The sequence below is a fragment of the Trachurus japonicus genome, chromosome 6, assembly GCF_045865225.1.
Source record: "Trachurus japonicus isolate A0001 chromosome 6, Traja_1.0".
Classification (NCBI taxonomy): Eukaryota; Metazoa; Chordata; class Actinopteri; order Carangiformes; family Carangidae; genus Trachurus; species Trachurus japonicus.
Genome location: NC_140912.1, coordinates 11,605,537 through 11,631,764, shown reverse-complemented (window position 1 = coordinate 11,631,764; position 26,228 = coordinate 11,605,537). Strand labels below are relative to the sequence as shown.

At 42.5% G+C, this 26,228-nt stretch overlaps 2 protein-coding genes across 2 annotated transcripts in view; one reads left to right on the top strand and one right to left on the bottom strand.

The window, feature by feature from the left end:
• Positions 1-4,344: 4,344 nt before the first annotated feature.
• Positions 4,345-6,711, bottom strand: LOC146985641 (uncharacterized). The gene is made up of 3 exons (XM_085778745.1): positions 5,936-6,711; positions 5,641-5,761; positions 4,345-5,149 (listed from the first exon to the last, which is right to left on the bottom strand). The coding sequence occupies exons 1-2, from the start codon at positions 6,495-6,497 to the stop codon at positions 5,643-5,645; spliced, it is 681 nt and encodes a 226-aa protein (XP_085634871.1). The 5' UTR covers positions 6,498-6,711; the 3' UTR covers positions 4,345-5,149; positions 5,641-5,642.
• Positions 6,712-13,939: 7,228 nt separating this feature from the next.
• ptdss2 (phosphatidylserine synthase 2) overlaps positions 13,940-26,228 on the top strand; it is a 28,238-nt gene continuing 15,949 nt past the window's right edge. The window contains exons 1-4 of the mRNA XM_085778744.1: positions 13,940-14,188; positions 15,015-15,391; positions 20,813-20,914; positions 23,715-23,797. Coding sequence (XP_085634870.1) covers positions 15,159-15,391; positions 20,813-20,914; positions 23,715-23,797 — 418 coding nt within the window. The 5' untranslated portion in view covers positions 13,940-14,188; positions 15,015-15,158. The remainder of the gene's footprint in view (positions 14,189-15,014; positions 15,392-20,812; positions 20,915-23,714; positions 23,798-26,228) is intronic.

Sequence of the window (26,228 nt, the reverse complement as noted above, 5' to 3'; positions counted from 1 at the left end):
GAAGGATCTGCGCTTTTCTTTTTCTATAGGCAGCGTTAAATCCGATCCCCTTGATGCGTGGGGAGAGCAAAGTGAATTAGAGATTGAGGTGGGGAGGCTGATTAACCACCACCAACACCAACACCACCCTCTGGCCCCCCACCCTCCCTTTCCTCACAGACCGAGACCAAAGTCGCGATGCAAAGGAAAGAAGAAAAAAAAAAAGGAGGAGACAGAAAAGGAGATATTTGAAAAGCTGCCACGAGTTCCCTGTCACACCGCCTCCTGCGTGGATTGAGCCGTGCGCTTTGTTGTCCGCAGGCATGAATACTGAGTGGATGTAAAGAGAAAAAGGCCCATGAGAAGAAGCGAAAGAAAAAAAAACGAAGAAAACATGAGGGCTCAACTAAAAATAACCTCACCCACATTTATTATTATCATTATATTATTATTATTTTGGCCCTTACACAACTCCCTCATGACAGCCTGGAGACATTTGGCAAAGGAGGGGGTTGATACAATCTATTCTGCAGTCATGTTTAGGACTGATCTTCAGGATTTGTTTTATCATAATACATTTATAATAAAATGGAGTGTGAGAGACTTAAGATTTCTTAAATGTAGCCTACTATGTCCAACGTGATATTTCAAGGATTTCAAATTTACTTCCTATTGATTTTTTTTTTTTTTTTTCACAGCTTCAATAGTTAGACCGTTCTATGTACTGTTAGGATTTCAGGCCGATTCGACATAGATCATTAAATCGTCCTTGAGACACACACACACACACACACACACACACAGAGAGAGAGAGAGAGAGAGAGAGAGAGAGAGAGAGAGAGAGAGAGAGAGATCCCTCCTCCACCTTTACGCAAACGCGTTGGCCTGTGTGCAGACTGCACTCCTGAAGTGGAGGGGTTGGTGCGAGAAGGGGAGGGGGGGGACACAGGTGTCCAACAGTCTAGCAGCCGCCACCCACCCCCCAAAACACCCTTTATACCCACACACGCACACACTCACACTCATAGAGGCGTCAATGCCATTGACCGCACTAAAGATCGCAGGGCAGCAGGGCTTCAAGGGGAAACAAACAGGAATCATTTAAATATTTTGATCAAGAGTCTGAATTCATTAGGATTTTTTTCGACACTAATGGTGAACTAAATGTGCGGCTTGTGCGACAGGGAGGACAAAAGACGCGTTTAGGTGATGTTTGGTGCGTAAAGTGGTTCCACAGCCAGGCCTGTCTCTGGTAGGTCAGAGGTTTTTACTCCACAACGCAGCTGAAACTCCTGATGATGCTGCGGGTTCATGGTTTAATTCTGACATGCAAGCAAAAATTTATCTTTATTACGTCGCATCAACACAAACAAGTGGACTGGATATGTGCATTTGGAATCTGGATGTCTGATTTGTGTTCAGAAACCAAATATTAAAATTCTATCGCTGCAGAAACAGTTCTGCGGATGAGATAGAGTATATTGTTGGGGCTTTGTCAACAATTCTTTGACAGTTTGTGTCTGCAGCTCCTAAACATACACAGACCTGAATCCAGGCTTCCATTCGTCACGCTATAGGTTTTTAAAAAAAGAAGAAGAAGTTTTTGGGGGGAGGGGGTAAGGGGGGGTCAGGGAGCTTTAACTCGGTGACAAAGCCTCATTTGCAGGTCAATGCGATGGCACACTCGCCTCTCCTCTCCATCCAGCTCGCCTTTGTTCCCTGTCGCCTGCGCCGATGCCAGATGGTCATGGAAAATGCTAATTCCCCCCTTGGCTGATTTTCCTCCTTTCTATATTTAATTGCAGTCTTTGCAGACTCGCCCGTTAATTGTGTGTTTTGAGTGGTTTAAGTTTTTTTCTCTCTCTCTCTCTCTCTAAAATTATATTTTTAGTCGCAACATTTGCATGAAACCCACGAGCCACAGAGTGTCAGAGTGTCTGCTGCTGCGTCACTCTCTCCACTTCAGAGCCATGAAGGAGCAGAGCTGTGGATGAACTCGTGGCGCGTTTTACTGAAGATTGACAAGATTTTACTTGCAGTTAATACGATTAAAGAGAGAATGAAGAGGACACACTCTCCTTTTAACGTAAACGATTGATTTATTGTGATTCTATTTTGTTTGTTTGATTTTTCACAAAGAATAACGCTTAAACGCATAATAGATTCGTATTTTCAACTTTAGATCCGAATTTATTCGTTCGCCCTTGAGCGATCTGGTGTTTCAAAATAAAAGAGAAAAAATAAAAGCACTTCGCATCACTGATTCTTGGAGAATTTGATTTTAATATAAATTTGAGCTGGTGATGGCCTGTATTTTAAAGAAAAGATATTTTTCACCATCAGTTTTTTTTTGTTTTTTCTTCTTAAAGGTCAACTACATTTTATTATGGCTCTGAAAAGGGAATAATTCAGTTTAAGTGGTAGCTGATGTATATACTTTACACATACACATCAATCTTAAAGCTTTAACTCACTGCTTAAAGCAAATGAATATAATTTTACTGATTACTATTGAGACAAATGAACCTGTGGATGTGAGTTAGTTTAAAGGTCAGATGGGAGACTGAAGGGCCCATGAGGCGGATTCTCTGTCAGCAGCTGCTTGTTTAATTCTATTCTATTGTAATGGGTTTGTTAATGAGGCCTGTATGTTAGCTGTCATCTCTTTCCTTTATGCCCATCATACATACAACAGGACTGAATTAAGTTATAATTGTCATTACATTATGTTCTGTGGTGCCTGTTCTAACTGCAAAAGTCCATTTATGAGTCACGAAATATCAAGGCCTCGGCAGAGAGGCTGCCTTATGTGGGATGAACTTCATTCATTATGCATGGACCCTGTGATTAAATTGATTTACTGTGTAAAACAGAACCAGCCTATCATTTGATTTTATCTTATGTTAAAGGAGAAAGCCTATTGTTTGAATTTTGCGCTTTAACCTCTGACCTTTCCGACAATGGCTTACACTGAATACCTTTTTGAGAGAACGAATGTGATTTTAAGTTGTATTTATTAGGACAAATTCTATATAGTTACACAGCTCTAGAGACAAATAAAGGAAGATGACCCCTTTAACTCTGGAGGGGGACTTGAGCCCCGAATGTGTCCAGTCTCCAACATAGAGGGGACTTCATTAAAGTAACACATGAACAGCTGTTGTCTTTAACATGTAAACTATTGAGAATTTAAAACTACACTGAATGGCCTCCCCAGCTCCCCGTGGGCATATGGGCGTTAATTAGCTGGATATAGCCATAGATTAATTATAATATTTTTTTTCGCCCATTCGTATCAATAGAGCAGCCAGACAAAGTGTCTTTTGTTCTCTGATGCAGGACATTCTGTGGCTGACTGAATGGGTCTTGGCTATGTCTACATGGATTTGCCATATGGCAACAAAAAGGAAAGAATGGAGCCGGAGAGCGCTTTGTGTTGGAAATCAGAACAAGCCCGTCAGAGCTTATGGCTGTATGGAGCTGACAAAGTCACTCTGGCCATCAAAAGTCTCCATTTTCACCCAAACATTCGTGTCAGATAGTCAAAGCTATTCAAAGAAACCCAGGAGGAGAAACTTATGGAAAATTATGAAATGTGCGGCTTTGTCTTCCTGCGCGTTGACAGTGAGTCCAGGCCCAGTGCGCATTCACACACACAGACACAAACACACACACACACTGCTGCTGCATTTGGCTTCTTTCAATTAAGGGTAAACTTGCAAGTATGACCTGTTGAATGGTTTGTTTCAATAGACGAGGACAATTACAAAGACTAGTAGTTTTCTTTTTCCAGCTCTGGCAGGTGGCCTCCACGCCCGGTGTATCCACGGCGGGGTAAACAGTGTGTGTGAGTGGGTCTTTTAGAGGAGCTTGTTGAGTGCGGGTGGATGTGGGGGTGTCTTCGTGGCGGACAAAGCGGGGATCCAAAGGCAGCTGCTGCTTCTTTAGAGGGGCGAAAGGGCCTTTAAATCCCAGCCTATATCCCGCAGCTGCCACGCTGCCCAAGGTTGCATGTCTGAATGCGTTTTTCCCCCCGCAAGGTAAGATACAAGCCCCACAGGAGCACACACACACACACACACACACACACACGGAGCTGAGTGGAAAGTAGTGATGCAAAGCTACCTGCGTCATAGGCGTCTGTGATAACTCAGATTGTTGTTCCTTCTTTGTCTACCATATATAACCCATCTTTAAATGCCCCGTGTATTGTCAGACATTAATTAAATCTATAGGTGATAACCAATCCTTTGTTCTTATGTTCATCTGAAATCAGAGAGCAGGAGGAAAACATACAGAATAAAATCTCCTTTTCTTTAATTAACCTATAAAATACCTCGGACAGAAACACATCAACAACTCTGCTTTAAAGTTGAAGTGAAAAATAGTTTATTCTCATCTTTTGCAAGACATAATTAGGGCACTTGTATGAAAACACAAAAATAGAAACGGCTCAGAAACACAAAGAAAACCTTTTTTTCAAGTGTGGACAACTATGGGGAAGCTACATGATTGCAAAACATCACAATTAAAAAATAGATGTAAATAATAAAATAAAATAAAATAAAAACATGCCCTTTGGCTAAATCAACAAGGCATTTGAACAAATTTAACAGAAACATAAATAAATTATAAGTTAGAATAGACTTAAAAATATACATTTACAGAAAAAACCAGAACAGAAATAAACATTTATAGGCTATTGTCTCTATAAAGCTGTACACTTTTGGCCAGTGTAGACAATTTCTTTTTTTCTTTTTTCTTTTTTTAAAGTAATTTAGGATTGCACAGATGTTAAAACATTTAACACTGTCGAGTGGCTGTATATGCAAAAGCAATAATGAATGCTACATTTGTACTGGATAGAAGTCATCCGGCGAATTTCTCTCTCTCTCTTTCTCTCCTCCGCCTCATCCAAACCGTTCAGTCCTGAGAGTCTGCTCCCGTGTTCAGGCTCCGCTCCGCCCGGGACCGACCGACCGACCGACCGACCAGACCGGACCAGAGAGCCGGCCAGCCGGGCTCCGTCCTCCCACTTGCACCGCCTCCCCTCATCCATCTCCAGCGTTTTAAGTGGCGGACGTGGGACAAACATCATCTTCCCGTTGATCCTCATCAAAAAATGCGCAGGAAAATAGTGCAAACAAAAATAAAAAACACAAAGAAAGACCTGGAAAGAGGGACAAAAATAAAAGTGGATTAGTTTTTTTTTGTTCCTCTGGAGGAGTCTCGTTCTGAAGAAAAAGACGCGAGTCAGCTTTCTGAGGAAACAGGAAATGTAGCCTCGGCAGCAGGCGTCACCCTTTACCCGAGACTTTTTCCCGCCATGTCGTGACGCACATCCCCTCCCCCAACCACTAGTGTTACTACAGCTACTACTATCACTACTACTGCGATTTCACCACCACAGACTCTCCCCACCCCCTCTCCCTGATAAGCCTTTCTGCGCTTTTTGGCTCATGTCGCCCTAATCCTTTACAATTAACCCAGGAAAACCAAAACACCACAACTAGTTATAAGGCAGCGCACAGTCTAAACACATGAAACTATAGGATATTTAGTATTAGGCTATGTCAATTTAGCAACATTATCACATTAAATTACATTGGTGGATTTTTTTTAAAGGGGGTTTATTAGATAGGAGAAAAAAACGCTTCATACCTTCAACGGATCCTCTTTCGTGGAGTCTGTTCCACGGGGATCGGAGACTTGGAGAGGTGGCACGACGAGCTCATATCACTGGGTTTTCTATCAGCAGCCCTTTTTCGTTTCACGAAGAAGTCTGTGGACAAGAAGAGAAACCGTTAGTTCACCCGAATCCACATAAACGGTAAATTACGCACAGCAGCCAGAGGGACGGACATGGAGGAGTGATGTATACGCACGGAGCGCAGCGCGGCTCTGACACATACACATTAAAAAAAAACCACACACATAGTATTGTTTTTATATTTACCTGTGATTTGTGTGTTGTTTTCGGGAGCGGCCGTCCTCTTGCGTCTGACACACGGGGCCGGTCTATGTGTGTGCTTCCCTGAGTTGAGCTTGTCCGTGCGGTTCTCCTGGTTGACCTCCACCTGGCCGGTAGCGCTACTGCTGCTGCTGCTGCTGCTGCTGCTCTCTGGCACGGCCAAACGCTCCAGTACATCCATAAGAGGCGTCTCCGGGAGGGAAGAGTCCGTAGTAGTAGTGGGCTTCTGCTGCTTGACGGGCGTCTCGGGCACCCGGGTCCTGCCGTTTTGTACAGAGTCCTGATAAAACACCGGGGTCTTATCCACGGGCACCTCTTCCCACTTGTAATCCCCATCCAGCGGGGTGTTGGCCTCGAAATTAAAGTTCCATCTCTGCTGGTCGCGCTCGGATATCTCCCGCATCTTGGTTTTCATATCCCGGCTCAGTTCTTCGTGATCCACGGGTCCGAAGAGGTTGCGACAGACACTAGTGCGTCTGTGGAGAGGGAAGGTCCTCCTGGCCACCAGCCTCTCCAGCGCGCTGCTCGATAACTGGACGTTGGACATCTCCAAAAAATAAAGGAATCTCTCCAAAGAAGCTCCAGAAGAAGAGAGGAAAGATGCCCGATGTGGCTGGCTGATCGATGAGGGTAAAATCAGGTGTTGTTGTTGTTGTTGTTGTTGTTGTTGTTGTTGTTGTGCCTCAAGACTGATAGTGTGTGTCCCTTCTCTCTGTCTCCCTGCTCCTGTCTCCCCTCGGCACGCTGTTCGGTTTAAAGGTACCTACGTTGTGAGATGCGGAGTTTATAACCTCCCGACACATCCTCGCTCTCAGCAGCCACCTCGCACGACTCTCTCATTGGTTGCCCTAAGTCCAACCCCTCTCAACAAACACACGCACTGACTTACAACCCCCACCGCACCCCTACTCCCCTCCCACCCCCCCTCACCCATGATTTCCCGTCGGCCATCGGTGCCAATTTGGCTGTCCTTCCCCGAGCAGAGCGCTGGGTTTTGGGATTTTTTTTCTCCCTCTCTCTCTCTCTCTCTCGTAGCCTATGAGCCTGGAACAACACTGGACTTTCCCGGTGTCAGTGTGAAACTGATGGGAGCTGCACTTTCAGGTCGCATTTGGATGACTATGCATCCATTATCGGACACGGGTTTGATCCATAGACTGATCTCCACCCTCCTCACTGTGTTGCGCATCCAAGATTGGATTTATAATGATTTGTTTTCATGAAGTTACATTAAAGCACCAAATAGCTGCACAGTCACTCTGTTGTTTATTATCACGTTAGAAATAAAGGAAGTAGAACACGTACCAGGCTATGATTAAAAAAAAAGAAAGAAAAGAAAAAAAAAAACACTGCCCGATGTTTGACCCCATTGGCTTTCACACACACGCACACGCGCATACACACACACACACTCCATAACCCCTGCCTTTCTCCCTCACCACAATAACAACACCTCGGGTCGTGCGTAGTATCTTCACGTCTGCAGAGATCGAGAGCTGCTTTTTAGTTTTACGCACAGGAGCAGAGAGCAAAGTAAACAACACAGGGAACGGTGGGGGGAGGGGGGGCAGTATTCATTTACCCAACTGAGCAGCTTTAACCCTCTCTAAACAAAACAAGGCGCCCCGTGAAGAATACACCTTTCATATGATTCAAAAAAGATTACCGATCGAGTTAAGAAGTGGATTAGTAGGACGTCTACAAACCAAGTAAAGCCACAGACTGTACCAGCAGAGACAGAGACAGAGAGTTTGGATGAAAAAATAAATAGGCTACAAATAAATAAATTAAGAAGAAAAAAAACCCCATCGCACTATATAAACAATGGTGTTCAGATACGGTGTGACAGAGTGAACTGAAGCTTCACTATCAGGGTATCATCAGGTGTCTGTGCGCGCGCATTCACTCCACTGTAGATCAACACGCGATAACCGTTCTTACTATGAGGACGTAAACAACGCAAACGTCTTCAAACAGAACAGTAGTAAACACATGGCGCATGGTGCTGCGGAGCCTCCGAGCAGACGGACCAACACCTCTCGCAGTGGACAACAGCGACCCCCTGTGGTTCAACACCGCTACTGCACCGAGAGCTGCTTCTGCCATGCCCATACAGCTGACTAACAGTAGGCCTATCAACAGCATGCACTCCTGTCTACAATGGTTAAAACGTGAGGACAGAGTTAATGCTGCACTATTTCTTTCAATATAGAAAGTATTACAGTCCAAAAACTCCATCATACCAATACAATCAGCTTAAAACACAATTATGTTTCTTATACATATGCCACCAGACAAGCAACACAAGACCGGTTCATGCTTCCCAAACCAAACACCGACTTGTTGAAGAATAACACAGCCCTACAAAGGCAAAGTGCTGTTCTGTTCTGTTTTTAAATGTGGACCCCAGTAAGACTAGCGGTGCTTTAGAGCACAGCTAATGTAGATCCTCACAAATAAAGAAATAACATCACCGCCACACGTTTGCTCATATTGCATATGCATTGCTATGAGAGAATATTAATGCTGATGACAGCAAACCACACAAATATTTAAATTCCAGCTGGTTGAGTCGATTACTTCTGTCACTTTTTTTTTTTTTTTTTTTGCTTTCTGTGTTTCTTTGATGTAGCCTATTTAAAAAACAGCCTTTCCTGTAAGTAAGCAGATGCTCTGGAACATCACTGAACTATGACTTTGTATTCAAACTGTCTTTCTCAGAGTGCGAAACTCAGATTTCCATGATGTGACACCATGATGTCAGGTGAGGATCAGTGAGGAGGCTGAGGTCACAGTGTCACATGAGCTGCAGTGTGAGTGTAACATGGGGGGGGGAGGGTTAGATGAGATCACATCAGGATCAGGAGGGGACCTCACTGACTGTACACATGATTCAGCCTCTCCAAAGGTCAGGTGCTTCTGACAGTGATGTTCCTACAACAGACAACACCTCAGGCTGGACATGTGACAGACTATACATTAAGCAGTGAGTGGTTCACTCGGATATACTCTCAAGATTCAAGATTTCTTTATTGTCATCATGCCGATAACAAAATTTCCTTTGGTTCCTCTCGGTATAAAATGGCACCAAAAGACAACCACTATAATAAAAGAAAAAAAGAATATAAAATTAATTGTAATCTTAAATACCAATGAAAATAAATTTTTATTATGCTGTTGATATAATACTGTACCGTAAGTGACGGTAACATTATTTGCTGAGGGGAGCATCAGTCTCATCATCTGATGTAATTTTTAAAAATGTCTAAGATATTTAAAACAGCTTTTCTGGCTTGTTGCTGTTAATTAAAACAAAATGATGAGATGAAATTGTAAGCGGGTTAAGTTGAGTCATGATTAATGCCACACATACCTAATAATGATCATATTAGCTTTGATTAGAAACATAAAACAGTATTCTTCCCCGACCTGAGCTCACAGCAGGTAGAAATCTGTGTGTGGTGTGTTGGCTCCTCCTAGTGGTGAAAGCTACTTACTGACACTTGGCTCTCTTTTCCCCCGGCCTAATTAAAAGCAGTGTGAAAAAAGCAGTGTAAGACATTTTATAAATGTAAATTATTAAATAATAATTTAAACAATTTGAGATTATTAATATATTTTACCAATCCAATAAAGCATATAAACATTATCCTCCTGAATGGATCACAGATGATGATGATGATGATGACCTGTGAGCCTCAGTTCATCAGTGTGATCATAAGAGTGCTTTTGTATTGATCATTTACAGAAAACACATTGAGAAGTGGGAGGAGGATTGCTGCTCCTCGGGCGTCATTTCTCTATCAACAGATCTTATCAGCTGACGTTTGTGAGGCCATGAAAATGCAGCAAGAGTCTGAATTCATTACTTTCAAAAGGCCAGATAATGGCACAGATTTCATCAGAGCAACAGTTAGGGTCGGTCACGTACTGTGATGTTCTCCGACCTGTTTGTCTTACACAGGCATGCAGTATGGCCGTTTTATCCTTCAATGAACACACATATATATCTCAACTGGCGTAACCTGCTCTTTGACAAAAAATGTGGAGAAAAAAAATCCAGGCTCTCCAGATTCTTGATTCTGAAGAAGCGAAGACCATAAACTGGTTTGCACAGTTTGGATGAGTGCAGAAGACCTCTGAATGAATCTCCGACTGATCCAGTAAATCACTGCAAGACACTGTCCAAAGAAAAAGTTTGTAGGCCTATTTACACATTTCTGAGAGACAGAATGCCAAGGAATAAGGATTTACTTCAACAAAACTTTCATCAAAAACAGTAACTGCATACTTCTGCCCTACAAAGGCAAAGTGCAGTATCTGTGAAAATGCCAAACTGAGAAAAACAGCTTTTTGTGTTTTTCATTGTCAGGTTTAAGCATCAAATTCCATTCATCAAAGTCTATAATTGATTAGATAAAGGTGGACTGAATTAAATGTATTCTGTAGTTTGTCTTTCTGAACAATTTTGACTGTTTTATGGCAGATGCTGCACTTTTGCCTTGGTTTTGGTGCAGATACTGCACTTTGCCTTGGTTTTACTCCAATGGAATTATAGAGTAAATTCTAGAATGTAGGGAGTCTTTGCAGATACTGCACTTTGCCTTTGTTTCACTGTGCTTTTTTGGACGGACAGCAAAATAAAAAGCCCAATAACTAGCAGTACCAATATCAAATTCTACCAGATTGAAGAGAATATGCCACACTTTTGATTGGTCAAAAAAAATTGATTACATTAAACCAGTCGATTCATGAGTTGTATGTAAGTGTCAATAAAGACATAGCAAAAAACTACTGAGACCCTTTAATCTATATTTGTGAGGAGTAACTTTTATTGCAAATTGTGGTGTTCTTTGTCATAATATGGTCCCTTCATTTTTACAAGTCAAAAACGGGGCCATTTCCAGAATAGGGCCCCTCAGCCCCACCTAGACCACTCACCTGGACAAACTGACCCTTTTGATGTTACAGAGGGGCTGCAGGCCACACCGCAGGACTCTTTAGAAGAAGGATGAATGGCCACTCAATCCCTCAATCCCACGTGGCTCCTATAAAACGGTTCCTCTGCCTGCTGCCTTTCAGCTCCATCGTGGCCATCGTTTGACACACCCGATGGTAATGAGTTCCTGGATGAGTTAGGGACCATTTCCTATCGGTGATTTTTATTGTTTCTTCTAATCAGGCATGTATAATCGTTGTCTGCAGACGGGAAGACTGCAGACGAGAGTTGAAACAGTTAAAAAAACAAAAAAAAAAACATCTCCTATTCCCTGATTACAATAAATATAATAATAATAATATCCTATTCCTATCAGCTATTTGCACTCCACAAAATTATGTTTGTTACGTAGCAATGAAGCCATAGTGACATGATTCTTTCATTATGTCTTAGGGTGAAATTTCAGCAGTACATTGGTAAATCAGGTAACTATGGAAACAGGCTGTTTGACCTGAATTTTGCAACACTTTCATGCAAGTGTGTTGTGTTAAAGAAGGCTCAACCAAAGCAGTTCACCCATTGCATATATTGTTTAATGAGGCATGAAATGCTGTCAGCATTTGATGCAAACGTTAGTTGAGTTTAAAGCCCTGTGGTTACATTTTTCGTGACCTCTTTTATTTTCATTAAATTCTCCTCCTCTGAAGATTTTGTACAGGCTATACCTTATAAGTGTCTGCTGCCATATCCTGCTCAAGTCTGGGTATATTGATAAGGATGTATTCCAGCTCCAATGTGGACATGTTTGGTTTTTATTTTTAAATCTTAAAACAACTGCACAAAAGCTATTGGCACAATGTCCAACACCCAATAGGCTGATGTTTCAGTCAAAACATGCACTGAAATAAACCTGTGCCCAGTGCTTTAAGAACATCTTGTGCAGAGTTAAAAATAGCTCTTGAAATGTGTTGGTAATGCTCCTGCAGTGGCAAACAACTACATTAAATAAGATGTGATGAAAAGGCAGTCATGCATTGTGCCGGGCCTTTCAAGATGACACTTCACAGCTGTGTGCTTTTGTCTTGCTGTCCCTTGAACTAGACTTGAACTCTGCCTCTCAATTATCCAAGCTGTATTTTATAGTCTGTAAAGGTCAGATTAGTAATGTTTTTGGAAGCTTCATAGTTAAAAAAAAAAAAAAAAAAGTTTGTAATTGTGGTTGTGAAAGAGCTATGTGCTTTGAATCAGAGATAGACAATGCACAAGAGAATATCCACTGGTTAGAGGCAGTCTTCAAAGGAGCAGCATCACTCAAGGGCCTCTTTGTTTTTGAATGTAAATTGTTTTATATGCCATGCAGTCAAACATTATAAAGTGAGTTTAAACAAAAACTACAAGCCTGGGGGCCGCTCCTGCCATTCATTTACCTTTACAATTACAAAACCTCTGTCCCCACAGTTTATGATCTACAGTGTGCTGCTGTTGTGTTTCTGAACCCTGAGTGTGCCTCATCCAGCGTGTGGGGAATGTTGCCTTTGGCTGTGGGTACGACAACACCAATCATTTTAAAACGCACACACACACACACACACACACACACACACACACACACACACACACACACACAAACTACAAAAATATTGTGAAGGTTAAGTCATACAGTATATCGCATATGAATGAATGTAATAACATAATGAGTAAGTGAATGCAGCTACCTCCAGACTTTTAAATCATTTTAATGATCATTATTTATGGTATTTTGATTTAAAAAGAAAAGAAAATGAAAAAACAAAACAAAAACGTAGACAAATGGAATGGGGTGAAAAGTGCAACATTTTCCTACAGCTTCCAAGATGGAAATACTCAAGTCAAGAGGAGCTTTTTTTTAAATTTGTGGTACTTCTGACCTGGAGTCCCCAACTCTGGTTACACAAGAGTGAGATAATGGTGGTTTTGCCATGTGTCATCAGCTGAGGTTTTTTTTTTACCAGCTGGGACATGAAAGTCTCAAGGACGATCTCCTGAATGGATCTTTGTCAAACCAAACTCGATGATGTCGTCCTAAGAGTTATAACTCATCAGTGACCACTTTTTAAACTGTTAAATCTTGCACACGCCTCAGTTGTTAAGGAACCAGATCTGTGCACAAATCAGGCTGTTATAGCTAATTATAACAGCCTGATTTGTGCTCTGATCTGATTCTGAATCAGATTTAGACTGCGGTTTGCAAAGCTCCCTGACTTGCACATAAAAGACGTACAACAAGAACTGAACAATAAGTTAAAGAAGAATAAGAATAGTAGCTACAAAAAAAGGTGAATAAAATAAGATAAATAAAGTAAAGTGGACATATTGTACTGTACAGTCACATATAGTGTAAATAGACAACAAGGTAGTGCCAAGAAAATAAATAAACAAATATTGGATTGATATGTAGCCTATATTATATCATTATTTACAGCAGGATTTGTATTATTACAGCAGGTAGGGTGTGTGTTCACACTCCTCTAACTACATTCTTGGAATAGGCTATCTACATTTGTTAAGTGAATGTAACAGTAAAGCCTACAGAAACCCCGTATTTATGTCTGATTTCTACTTATTTCTGTGTTATTGTGAAAACTGTATAGGTTTTGCTTTGGTTTGCTATTTTCAGACGCGCAGCCTACGCGGAAGTGACGACATAATAATTACTCAAAAATGTTGTTACTGTTTTTGAACCCACGCTTTTGCCATATATAAACCACCAAACATCGTTTTCTAGTGATATACACATATCCCTCCTATTGTTACAGTGGGACCTTTAAGCTTTTAACTGTAACTCATCCACGTTTATAAACAAAGCGCATAAACGGATGATCCTCAGCTAAACCCGCCACACAGGTCAGGCTGTGAAGGCGGCGAATGAGCGGAAAGCAGCAGAGGAAGGACTTCCGTTTCAACTTTTCTAGTTTCAAAATAAAAGTATGTCACTGTACAATGTGGAATGTGTATTTTATTTTGAAAGGACGGACCAGACACCTTGTTGTTGCTGCTGCTAGTTTGACCACAAGCGACGCCATGCCCATGTGATGTGTGTGTCTGGAGCGTGTGGAGCGCCCTGTCCTCGGTCTGGAGCTGTTTGTCTCTCCCGCGGCCACAGCAGCAGCTCTGGTTCCCAACCTGAGCGAGGGACTGACGGCCAGTTGCGACATTGTTTCTACTCACGAAGGCGGGTTTCCAGCGTTTGACCTGATGTAGCGTCAGCAGCTCCTCCACTCACCCGGACTGCCGTCACTATAATCCCGTCAATTCAGCTGGTAAGTAACGTAACGTTAGCTTAATTTCAACACAGTAAAGAAACAAAAAACAAGACATAGAATTGCGAAACACCATCTGGACTAATGGGAGTTTCGTGTCAGTTAATTGTTAACAAGCTAGTCTGTTAACTTAGCCCTGCCGGCAGCACACAGTGGGGAAAAACCTGCTACAAATAGCTAACCCCCGGTTAGCCAAGTGGTCTGACTGACTGACATCAGGCTCCTCACTCAGCGCAGTGCAGATACAGTGATTTGTTTAGCACCTGATGTCCAGCAACCTTAGTTATATCTGTACACAGTAGATAACTACAGCACTAAGTAAAGTGGTCGCCATTGTGGGCACATGACAGTCTTTCCCCGCTAATTGAGTAGAAGTTGGTATGAGTAGGCGGCGTCTTGACCACTTTATTTCATTTTTTGAATAGGCCAGATTGTTTTTTATTAAATTCATATGGTGAAATTAATAATAGCCTATACAACTCACACCAATAAGAATAGTAATAATAGTGAAATAAAGTATAAAGGAAAAAAAAACAGGTAGCAAGCTAATAATAGGCTAATACAATAAGAGTAATATAGGCTACCGTAGGCTATATTAAAAAAAAAGGTAAACGAAACACCCGGTCCACGGGACCTCGCATTTAATCTTTATGTGTCCTGCACCTGTGTGCAGTGTAGTGTAATGTAACTTAGTGTAGTCGTGCTGTGCTGAGCCGTGCCGGGAGGTATTCAGGACTCATCCTCCACAATAACCGCAGGACGTGCTTTTCAGGTTCTTCTCCCCGCCCTTGTCTTCGTAACGCTCATTTCCCCCTGACTACCCCAGGATGCTGACAGTCACTTGGGTGGGGCTGACGCGGATGACAGCGCAGGGGAGCAGAGCTCAGGGATAAACCAAACCGCACAGGATCGTTTTTTTTTTTTTTTTATCAGTAGCCTATCTTTAAGGGCGGCGGGTCCGTGTGAAGCCATGACCAAGCCCGAGTCGAAGAAAGGCGGCGTGGCAGCGATCAACGCTACCGGCAAGTGCGCCACAGCGTCATCCGCCGCGGAGCAAGTCAACAACGGCTCAGTTGAAGCGGGCGGTCCGGATCACAGCGCGCCGATCAAAGCCAAGGTGATGAAGCAGACCTCCAGGGAGAGCCTGCACCGGAGGAACACGGAGTGCGAAGTCTATGACGACGGGACCAACACCTTTTTCTGGTGAGTGTGCTCTCTCCCTCCCTCCTTCTCCCTGTCTCTTGTCTCTCTGTGCCAATGTCAACAGTGTGCATGTCAAATACTGAATGCTGCAGTGATGGGTTGAGCTGTCACCCAGTACTGTCCAACTCACAGTTCTGCAGAGAGACGCATGTGTTTGGTGACAGCAGCAGGGTGTGTTTCAAGGTGAAGTGAAAGACGGGCCCAGGTGACCTCCATTAATCACATCCAGGACTGTGACCTTGTTCCAGATCTCTAGATGTACAGTGATCTGTGTTGCAACTCTGATGTCAAGCTTAAATATGCTTTGGTGAAATTGTTAAATGATAGCAAAAGGTTCACAAGGTGTCAGGTTCAGAGGTGCTCTGCTGATGTTTACAGTTACCGTTCTGCAGCTGCTGCTTACATTGCACATAAAGCTCAGAGCTTGTTGGTCAGTCGATATCACAACCTACAGCTCTGGCAAAGGGACATCCATGACGGATACTTTGTGTGCATGCGGTAAACTGGAAGGAGTGTGCTCTGCAGTCTGCATGCAATCACAAACACACAGGGTAAGAGAATGCAGGCCATGAGGGTTGTCAGGAAAAGTCACATTCTCTACCTCAGCTTTCTTTAATTTTACACCCACCACCACCACGGCTCTTCAACCTGTCGCTCCTGTGCGGCGCAGCTCTGCTTTAGTGGTTACAGCAAAGGGGCAAAAAACCCTGCTAAGCCATCCAGTGTGTTTGTCAGCAGAGAGGAAACTAGTCTATCCAGTGAGTTAGAGCCTTAATGAGAACTTTTGATTACTGTGCTACAGTAATGGGATCTAGTTTTCCTGATGGTGTACAGCTACATAAGAGGAGATAAAATGTTTTTGCTTATGTAAAGCAGCAGCATCTGCATTATGGAGAGGTTTCTGTCAGATTAGATAAATACTGAAAGTATATAGTGATTTATAAAGTAAAATTTAACAAAAGGCCAAGCTACATCCTATAGAATGACCATTTAGTTGAAGGAACTTCTCTTTTGAGCAATTTCCACAATTTCTAAACATTTTAACCTCATGTAGGTAGAGTTATTGTAGGTTTTTGTGTCAGATTGAATTAGTTGAAGTTAAAAATCTGGCAAAAATCAGTCTATAGACAGATACCAACATGCAATCTGAAGAAATCACAGTAAATACGCTAAGATTTCTGAATCACTCCTGTGATTTATGTGATTGCTGGAATAGAATTCACTCTGTGCTTCATTGGCACGCCCATTGTTTCTCCTTGTCATGGAGACCTGGAAATGAAGAATGGTTTTGTCGCTGTCTGGTTAGTGTGAAAATATGTAGACGTTGTAAAACCATGTGACTAAGAGCATAATGGCATATAGGTGTTGCATGAATACATACCGTGGCGTGAAAACAAGAAAGAAACACAAATGTGTAGCACATTAGTCAGAATTCACTATTCATAATAGTCTAAAATGCACAAATCTCACAGTTAGTTGACTCGTGATGTGAGGGAAGAGATCGGGTGTTAACCAGACCACACAAAAGCAGTGAAGGATAAAAGTTTGCTTGTTTTGGAGTTAGTACTGACACAATGGCCATGTGTGTGAGTCTCCTACCTACGCGTGGTATGAATTGTTACTAAGAACAGGTTGTTAAGGAGGTCACCATGTGTCTGGCTTATTAACAAAGAGTTGGAGGTTTTTTTTTTTTTCTCATAGTGAAAAGAGGAATCGTGTGGAAGGACTTGACATAGAAGTCAGTGATGAGGCTGAATTTTGTGCTGACACGCTGTTTCAGGCTTTTCCTTTCATAGATTTTCTGCAAAGACGTTTCAGTTCTCTGAGACGTTTGGGATGGTTTTGTGCATTCAGCTTATTACTGATGATGATGTCATGGAAAGTGTTTTATTTTTAAATGTTATTTTGGAGAACAACTCTAAAAATCAGTGTGGTAACATCACTCAAAGCAAAATTCTGTTTAGGGCGTTCAATGCTCTTTAAGCGTCATTGTGTCATTGTGTCCCGTTGCAGAGTTCGTCGACCAATCAGGGAAAACCAGAGTTTGTTTTTAAATGCACAAAGCTGACAATGGAGCCTGTTGTATTATAAAAAAAGTTTTTAAGTTCTTTTTTTGTCCAGTAAGGACTCAAAACTGTATTTATGAAACATATCATAGCCTCCCACCTTCAGCCTCGGGGCAACATGAGGACATTTCAGCATATGCCCTAATTGGTCACAGACTTGTCTTAAACCAGTACTGATTTATCTAGATGCCCAGAGCCTCAGTATTGGTGGAAATTTTATTCTAAGCTTAGCCTCGCTCACTTGCCTCAGGCTGGCATTTCCGCTGTGTCTTCTCCCTCCCGTTGGTGTTGTGTGTGTGTGTGTGGTTGTCAGGCAAGAGAGAAAACCTCCTGTGCCTCCTGCCAAACAGGTTGGATAAGGAGGCAGACCAGGGAGAAAATGTGAACACCACCTGGTGTGCCATCTCTGAGCCAGGCTCTTAGTCAAAGAGGGGAGACACTCTTGAGTCAGATGACGGCAGTGATCTAGATACAAATGAAGCTCTACACGCAGTATCCATTATAGTCTTATCATTTAAATTAAATGATGAGACTGGTATTGTTTTATTATCTTCATTAACAAATCCCCTGCGGTTGTAAAATCTCATTACAGCTTATAGGAATACGCCTCAGTCCAACCGACCTCCACTGCCGCCCTGAAGCTATTAAAAACACAGGGTGACAGTTTTCATACATTTTCCTTTATGACTGCAAACACGGATGGTGTATTTATTTGGAAACAGCCGACTGCACCTTCGGTCTCTGGGGAAGGCTGCGTCAGGCAGACATCACCGAGAATACCAGGGGACATGCTTTCATCATGCACTGCTCTGCTAGTCCGATGCGCTTGTGGGAATAGATGACATGTTTGTCATGAAAAGCTGCATTATTAGTGTAGAAGCAGAACGACATCCAAAGATGCTGACACCTGCACAGCCGTGGTGTTTTGTGTGGTTTTAAAATCTGCTAAGACTTACTGCTAAGTCAGGCATCCAAATGTTGCTGTGTGGCCCCACGTTGAGTCTCACATCCCTTTTAGCTCTAATTTGGCCTCAACCTCCTTTCTATCTTCAATGATATCAGCTTTTATCTTGGCATGTGAAAAGTAACAAGACACTGAGGGACAGAAGGATATGTTTACGGTCATTTAGACACTGTATAACCATTGCATAGATAGATTTGAAAACTCATGTTCTGCACATAACGTGTATTGATCACATTTCTTTGAAGAATCAAATTTAAAGAATAAATAGCTAATTTCTTTGTCATGTTATGTGTTTAAAAACGACTTAGCCTCTGTGGCTTTGTAATACCTGTTAACTTTCAAATATCAGTATTTACGTCATTGAAAAACTTGCTGGGACAGAATACTAAAGCCTGGAGTTAAAGTTGCATGTGAAACTACCTTTTTGATATTTTTTACCTGAGGCAGCACTGTTTGAATTGGCCTTATTGTTGCTCATTGTCCTATTATTATCTCAATAGACACTGGCGGCTGCTCTTTATTGACTTCATCATGAACAGTTCACTTGTATGCTGTGCTGTTATAGTATAAAGTATTTGTATTAGGTTCGTCTTTTAATATTAAAGGGATAGATTTCAACATTTTGGCAAATTGGCCCATTGCCATAATCCCAATAGTTTTAGGAGTAGGTTACCTTTAATTGTCAGTGCAAGCTATTTTTAGAACGGTGGAGCAGAGCCGCGAGCTGCTCAAAGCTACGCTTTGGAGGCTAATGGGATTGGTTTGATGGTTTTCCTCATCAAACTCATCAAATACACAATCCAACAGTTTTTCAGCAAGCAGTCTCTGTATTTGCCTCGAAAACAACTCTGTCTCATAACGTTCTGTTATTATCTCATAGCATGGTGAATGTGCAGGTCACAACTTGTCCACCAGAGCATTTTGGAGTTGTTGGATTGTGTATTTGATGAGTTTGATGAGGGAAACCAAGAAATCCCATTAGCCTCCGTAGCGTAGCTCTGAGCAGCTCACGGCTCTGCTCCGCCGTCCTAAAAATAGCTTGCACCGACAATTAAAGGTAACAAACCTACTCCTAAAACTATAGGGATTATGGCAATGGGCCAATTTGCCAAAATGTTGAACTATCCCTTTAACAGTGACTGTGTTGGCTCTTATTCCAGGTCTGCTCTTTTCTTCGGTCCATGCTGAATGATAGTGATTAATGGATGAGTCCAAGGATCAGTCAAAGCATTTTAAGTTCAGTATTCAGGTCTCATCTCACTCTAACTCTGAATGAGCTTGTTATTATTTACCTATCAACCTTCCAAAACACCATTCAAGTGCTGAATGATTTAGAATACTGTACTTCTGTATGTATTTCTGACTCATACATTATCAGCAAGTAGTTAAATAAAACTTTGCCCCCTCAGCTGAGATAAACCCCAAAGATAGCACAGATTTATACCTCAGCTCCCACAGTGTGTAACTGTCGGCCAAGGCCAAGGTTTTTTTTCTCTACCATGGGGTGATATGGGAGATACCATATGACCAACATCACAGCCTTCAAACTCAGCTTCCACTGGTCGATCCAAGTAAACAAATGTTATTTAGTTTAAGAGGCCAGATCCAAAACTGCTGAGGATTTAACAGTCAGGCTGGAACAAAAATTAGTTTTATATATTTTTTTTATGTTGGTTGCATAACTTTTTGTTGCTATTTTCAGCAGAAGTAACCCAGTACAGTTTCCCTCCAGAGATTAGTTTCAACTCATCTGTTTTATCTTACCTCTGTTTTAATTTTATTCACTTTAGTTTCTCCCTTGTGTACAGTCGATCAACAGAAACTGTTTTTACTTCATTTTCTTCATTTACATTCCACAAGGCTGTTCAAGTTAGATGGAACCCTTTGATATTTTGTATAATTTCCACTGTATCACATTTGAACTGCTTTTCTTTTTTTGTTTTTGTCACAGTTTCGGAGTTTATAATTGGAGTCTATGGGAGGAGGTTAGAGTGGGAGAATGGGTTATGAGCTGGTCCAAGAATCGCTCGCGCACCATGGCAACCCGTGTGGGGGGCACAGCTGTTTCAAATCGGGCGATTGGAGACATTTCTGATATCTGTGTGTGTTCCAATCCTGAATACAAGACGGCTGTTTACACACACGCATTTCATGTTTCACAGTAAATCCATTTTTTCTACAGTTTTAGAAAGGAAACATTTGACATTTTGACATTTTAAGACAGAGAAGCAGACAGGAGGACAGAGGTGGACAGACTGGCAGGAGGACACATAGGCAGACAGAATTACAGACAGATAACTTGTCCGAGTTCTCAGCTTTTTTCAGCCAATGGACGTGCAGCTATCTCTTTAACATTTTGGTATGTAACTCTCTCTCGCTCTCTCTCTGCAGGCGAGCCCATACTGTGACAGTGCTGTTTATTCTGACCTGTGCTCTGGTCTACGTCACGCTGTTGGAGGAGACCCCCCAGGACACGGCCTATAACACTAAAAGGTCAGTACGTTGTGCTCATCACTTCCTCTGTGTCCCTGCAGGACCCAGCAGGCGGCCCAAATCCTCTGGGTCTTGTTTTATTGGACTGAAATCTGATGGAATAAGAATCGAGCCTCATGTTGATTTGTGTTCCTCTATCTCCTCTATCTGTCTCTCACAACAAGACTTGTTCCTTTTCTGATTATAAAGCAGCTCTAGGTTCTATATTAAAACTGTGATTGTATCAAAGCCTCAGTCCACAGAGGAATGCACACAACCTGGATTCAGAAAATGAAGGTTAAAACCAGCCGTCAGGACTGCAGTAACTTTGTTATGTCACAACAAATCAGTCACAGCTCTCAGCCACGCCCCAAGCCACAGCCACCAGACATACCATGTAACACTGCAGAGGCTCTTCGCCTGGAATCTGCTATTTCTTTATTTAATCTTTCGAACAACAGTTAGCCAATCACCTCTCCTCTGATTTGTGCACCAACCTCTAAACATGTAGGATAAGACTAAAAGACAGAGAGGAGACATAAAACTACTTTGAGTTGAGTTGTTTCTAGTTTTTAAAGCCATAATACATGCTCTTCAACTGTAAAATGTGGCACCTTTAATTTAGAGTAAAGGTCTGTTAGTCTAGGGAGGCAGCTGATTACAAACTGTTTGCCCAGAATGCTAGGAAATCATGTAAGTGTGCTTTTTGTTGTTGTTGTTGATCTCTTGTGGTCTCAGTCACATTGTCATTCAAGGCCAAATGCATTGGTCACGGAACAAAATCAGTCACTAACCACAGCAATTTTTAATCACATTCAACACCAGTGAATTCCCCCTTGAGAGCAGCAGCTGGCCCTCTTTCAAGGCCACGTGTAGCCAGTTGTAGCTTTTCACAGAAACCAAATAAAAACCCTGGTGGCTGTGAAAAGGAAGAGCATGACCAACCATGTCACCATTTCATTGGATTAAAATCTGGCAAAGTGCATTTCATTCTTTATTCTTTGAGTCCTGCTGTCGCCTGAAGCTCGGTGCTGAAAAGTCTCTGCTGCCACTCAGCTCAGTTTACTGTTTGGAGGTTTATTACGAGAGCATGTCATTAGTTTTGGATCATTGTGAATTAAGAAAGTCTCAAACCTGTCTTAACTTTTGTGTCAGAGCTGCTTTCATTTTTTATGTTCCGGTTGCTTTTTAGCGGTGGGGCCGCATGTGTGGGTATTTAATTGGAATAGTGCACGCACAAGTAAGCTGCATAAACGACGTGAGTGTTTGTGACAGAGACCGAGGGGCTGTAGGTTGTGTTTGCGAAGGATTGTGGGATTGCTCTTAACGGGATTTGCTGCAGTCAGCACAGTCCGGCTCGTCTGGATAAAGACCCTAGATCTTCTTCCTGGCAGCGGCACACGCTACTCACACGCACAGTCCCAGCCTCGTTCACATTCTTATTCACACACTGTCGGGCACACTCATCCTCTCACACGCTTGTTTTGGAGAGAATGGGCCGATGGATCGCTCTCATCATGTGTCTCACACACATGTAGCCCCCGCATCGACACACAGACACACTGTCCTACCTACACACACAGTCGTTCAGTCACACACACACTCATGCTCCCACACATGTTGGCATGCACAAGCAGTAATCTCATTCCAGTCCATGTCCAGTGTCTAAGCTTCCTTGAGTCGTTTAGAAGAGCAGCACAGCATCCTCATCCTCGTCTCAGCGCATCAGCAATTCATGGCAACACGACCTGATGGCAACAGGTTAAGACTGGACTAGAGTTCCCAACGGGCATGGAAATTAAAACCCACCAGGAACCGACACGGCCCGACTCACAAGTATTAACTCTCAGCCTGAACCTGGCCAACATTAAAAGGGTAAAACCTGCCTGGCCTGATGAGTCTTTATTGCGTTGTAATACAGGCACACTTGATAATAATAGTGAAGATGAAATGGTGGTAAAATTAATTTTCTACTCTTCAAACCACAATGATGTGATGAAACTTGAATATAATACCAATTGGGCCAGACACTAGGGGCTGCACAGACTACTAGTCGATTGGTCGATTAAATTGACTTTACTGCTCCACAATGACATTCTGAGCTTGACGCCGATTAGTTGCTGATCAGGTGATTGTGCCAAGAGGAGAGCCGGACGGACGAAAGCGAAAACATTTGCTAAGAATGTTTTCATTGATCGAGAATGAAAGTCGGAGGTTAGAAGACCATAAACGATGCCAACTAGCGATCCGGTTGTGTAATCCCCATGACCCGCCGGGCAGCGTCCGGGAAACCGAAAGTAGGAAATGCTGGGCGAGCGGACCGCTACCGCTATATAATAATACCAAAATAACTAAAGACAAAACGATATATTTATCGAAAATGGACCCATTAACAAGTGTGGGTAATGTAGATTCATCCACATTAATATGATACTCTTTTATAACCAAAAGCAAACTCCGCCTTAAATTGTCTTCTATTGCTGAACACACTTGGTAAACTTGGTTATTAATTTTATTCTAGGTGAGGCTGCCCACAGTGAGGATGTGGATGATCGTGAGGGAGAGCCAGTAGTGGTGCAATGGATCAGTGTTGATCTGTGATCACTCTAGGACCGAAAACCAAACCTCTAGATTAATGTTACTTCAAATAAGACCGACATTTGATTTGACACAGTCCCTTCCTCCTCTTGTTCTCCTGTGTTTAAGCCCCTTCCTCTATTCAACAGGTGTTTGCCAAAGGTTTAAAGGAGTTTTTAAAGGTGCTAACAGTCTTCAGCGAAGTAGTATAAATTAGTTGTGTTTCTTATTGTTGCTACTGCAGGGGGATCGTAGCCAGCATCCTGGTGTTCCTCTGTTTTGGTGTGACACAAGCCAAAGATGGACCATTCACCAGACCACATCCAGGTGAGATGAGCACATTTGTCACATAAAGAAACCGATGTTTTCTAAACCTTCTTTTCCCCCCAGAATCCTTTGCCTTTCTTTATCCTACATCTCAGTGAAAGCTCATTTGTTTTCTCAGGCCAGGGTTGCCACATCCTAATATAGAAGTGCCCTTCACACCCCCACTCCCCCTCTTTACTCTCTCTCACCTTACTTTGTGTGTGTTTATTTACTGTTGTCTGTCTGATACGGGGTGTAATGTCAAACAAAAACTAAAAAAGTGTATCCTGCCCCAAATGCTGTATGTCAGACTGACCTTTGTTTGCCCTGTGTACTTTACAGATAAGTGCAGCCTCCTAAGCGTTAAAAAGCACTTGTTTAAAAACCGAGCCATTGAAAATTCATTGCAGTAATTGACAGGAAGGTTGTGGTGTCCATACAGTAAGATATTATGAGTAGAAACCCAGGTGCTGAGTCTTCTGTATTGAGTCCTTGATCGCCTCTCCTGGGTAGATGGGTTGGAGAACTCTAGCAGTCACCACTCAGTCGATCAATAGCAACATCTGAGAATCTCATGTTGGCTCCTAATATGATATTTGGATCCTGTGAATGCAGGGAATCAATACGCACAAAAGCCAGCTAAATGGAACTGACCAGAGTAAAGTAAAGCCGACATCTGAGTAAATGTCAGCAGGTAGTGTTTTCATGGCACGAGTCAGAGAGCCAATCAAAACAATCCACATCAGGTGAAGACCTTCAGTTAGCTGAAGGCTCTCCTGGTTCGTAACAACATCTACAGGGCTGAAGGGCTCAGTGATTAGCTTCAACATGGAAGTGATGCACTTATGTCGCTTTCACACCAGAGCTGTTCGGTCCGCATTAAAGGGACCAGAGCTCGTTTCCTCAGACCAAACACAGGACCAAATGTAGTAAGTGTCTCAATACATGGAGTTGTTTTCGAGGCAAATGCTGAGACTGCTTGCTGAAAAACTGATCCCGATGGGAACGCACATCAGCGGTTTTGCACAAATTTACCTTGAAAACGGCTGTCTCATAACATTCCGTTATTATCTCATAGCGTGGTGAATGTGCAGGTCACAACTTGTCCACCAGAGCGTTTTGGAGTTGTTGGATTGTGTATTTGATGAGTTTGATGAGGGAAACCAAGAAATCCCATTAGCCTCCGTAGCGTAGCTCTGAGCAGCTCGCAGCTCTGCTCCGCCGTTCCAAAAATAGCTTGCACCGACAATTAAAGGTAACAAACCTACTCTTAAGACTATAGGGATTATGGCAATGGGCCAATTTGCCAAAATGTTGAACTATCCCTTTAAGAAATTGCAGTGTGAAAGCAAATTCTTCAAATGAAGAGCAATGACATACAAGTTGGGTTTGTTTCACCAGGGTAGTGCACATGTGAAGAGGCTGGCAGTCAGGGTGAATATCAATAGGTCTTAAATCATCATAACTTTTAGATTTAGACCCCCCCCCCCCCCTCTCTCTCTTTTGTACTGTATGTCTCTTTTGTCTCTGTCTCTCTCTTCTCCCTCTTATCTCGGCCTGTGTTGCTACGTTACTCCACTTGATTCATCATTTCAAATTAAAAGCCCTCTGCAGGGTTGTGTAATTGTGACTTCGTGACATTGCAGCAGCTGCCATAATTTTGCAGCAGCGGCGAAGGAGACAGGAAGAGTGACCTATCGAATAATATCCTGTACTCATATACACACCCAATATTTCCACAAACACACAAATTGGGAAAGCTGTTTGGGCATTTTAGATTGTTCATAAACCTCTAATCACCTCTTACTTGGTTCCAATAGATCATCAAAATGTTTTTAGGTCATATATCACATGGTGAACCACATCATGTGTGGCTGAGTATATGAAGCACAACTGTGTGTACCTCTGAGTAATTAGGTATTTACCAGGTCATAGGAGACACATAGGAACAATAACACACAACCAACTGGAAAACAGAGGAAGGAAGGAAGATAACCATCGGCCTGGATCCGTCCTCCACACCCTGGTGGAGGACGGATCCAGGCCGAAGGCGTGAAGTGGCCCTGCAAGAATTTTGGCCGCCAATTGACGTTGCACGACTTGTTCCTTCTTGCCCCCTCCTTTTGTTGCCCAAAAGACAAGGGGGGGTTTGTTTTTTTGCATGTGTGTTCAGTAACTACGTCGCACACCCTGACCTGTTGATCCAGCCGCATAGGTTGAGTTGTTGTTCCTGTCGTTGCAGTGAGGTTGAAACAACAAAGGTTTGAGTACTGGGAAAAGACCCAGAGGGGATTTCAGGTGTGCAACCTGCAACTCCCAGCAGATCACCAGCAGGGAGTGTCACAGCAAACTGAGCGCTGAGCTTATACAGTTATGACAGCAGAAATAATACAAGTACAGTGTGTTCATTCTTATGTGTGGAATTAGTCCAGGATAGCTTTTGCCAAAAAAC